At 35.8% G+C, this 400-nt stretch overlaps 1 protein-coding gene across 1 annotated transcript in view; it reads right to left on the bottom strand.

Annotated features, from left to right (window-relative positions):
* The window catches only part of LOC119594304 (proto-oncogene tyrosine-protein kinase ROS-like), a gene marked incomplete in the record, with an annotated part of 29,713 nt that overhangs the window by 12,784 nt on the left and 16,529 nt on the right, over positions 1-400 (bottom strand). The window contains 1 exon segment of the mRNA XM_037943363.1: positions 117-260. Within this exon segment, the coding sequence (XP_037799291.1) occupies positions 117-260 (144 nt within the window).

Genomic DNA, 400 nt, shown 5'->3' on the forward strand with positions numbered 1-400 from the left:
ATTTTCTTGGATGTGCGACCATATATACAAATACAAAAACATATAATATCCCATATTTTCATGAAAAAATAGAGCTTCAACCAAGCAACAAAAAAACAAACAAAACAAAAACTTACCAAGCATAACCGGTTGTGGAAGCGCCTTGGTTGGAAACTTAACAACCTTGTCCTTCATCGATGCGCCAAACAGCTTACAACCTTCGGCATCTCGAACAATCCACCAAATACGCGCTCCAAAGGTATCCACCGTCAGCCCATACACTGAAAATAAGAGACGTTTGTTTTGTTCAGTCGGTCTGTATGAAATTATATCAGTGAAATGTAGTTCTGATTTTTGAAGATAATATCAGTGCAATAATTATAAAAATGATAGTAGTGATTATGACAATGATGATGACTGT

This window comes from Penaeus monodon, chromosome 33 (assembly GCF_015228065.2).
Source record: "Penaeus monodon isolate SGIC_2016 chromosome 33, NSTDA_Pmon_1, whole genome shotgun sequence".
Lineage (NCBI taxonomy): Eukaryota > Metazoa > Arthropoda > Malacostraca > Decapoda > Penaeidae > Penaeus > Penaeus monodon.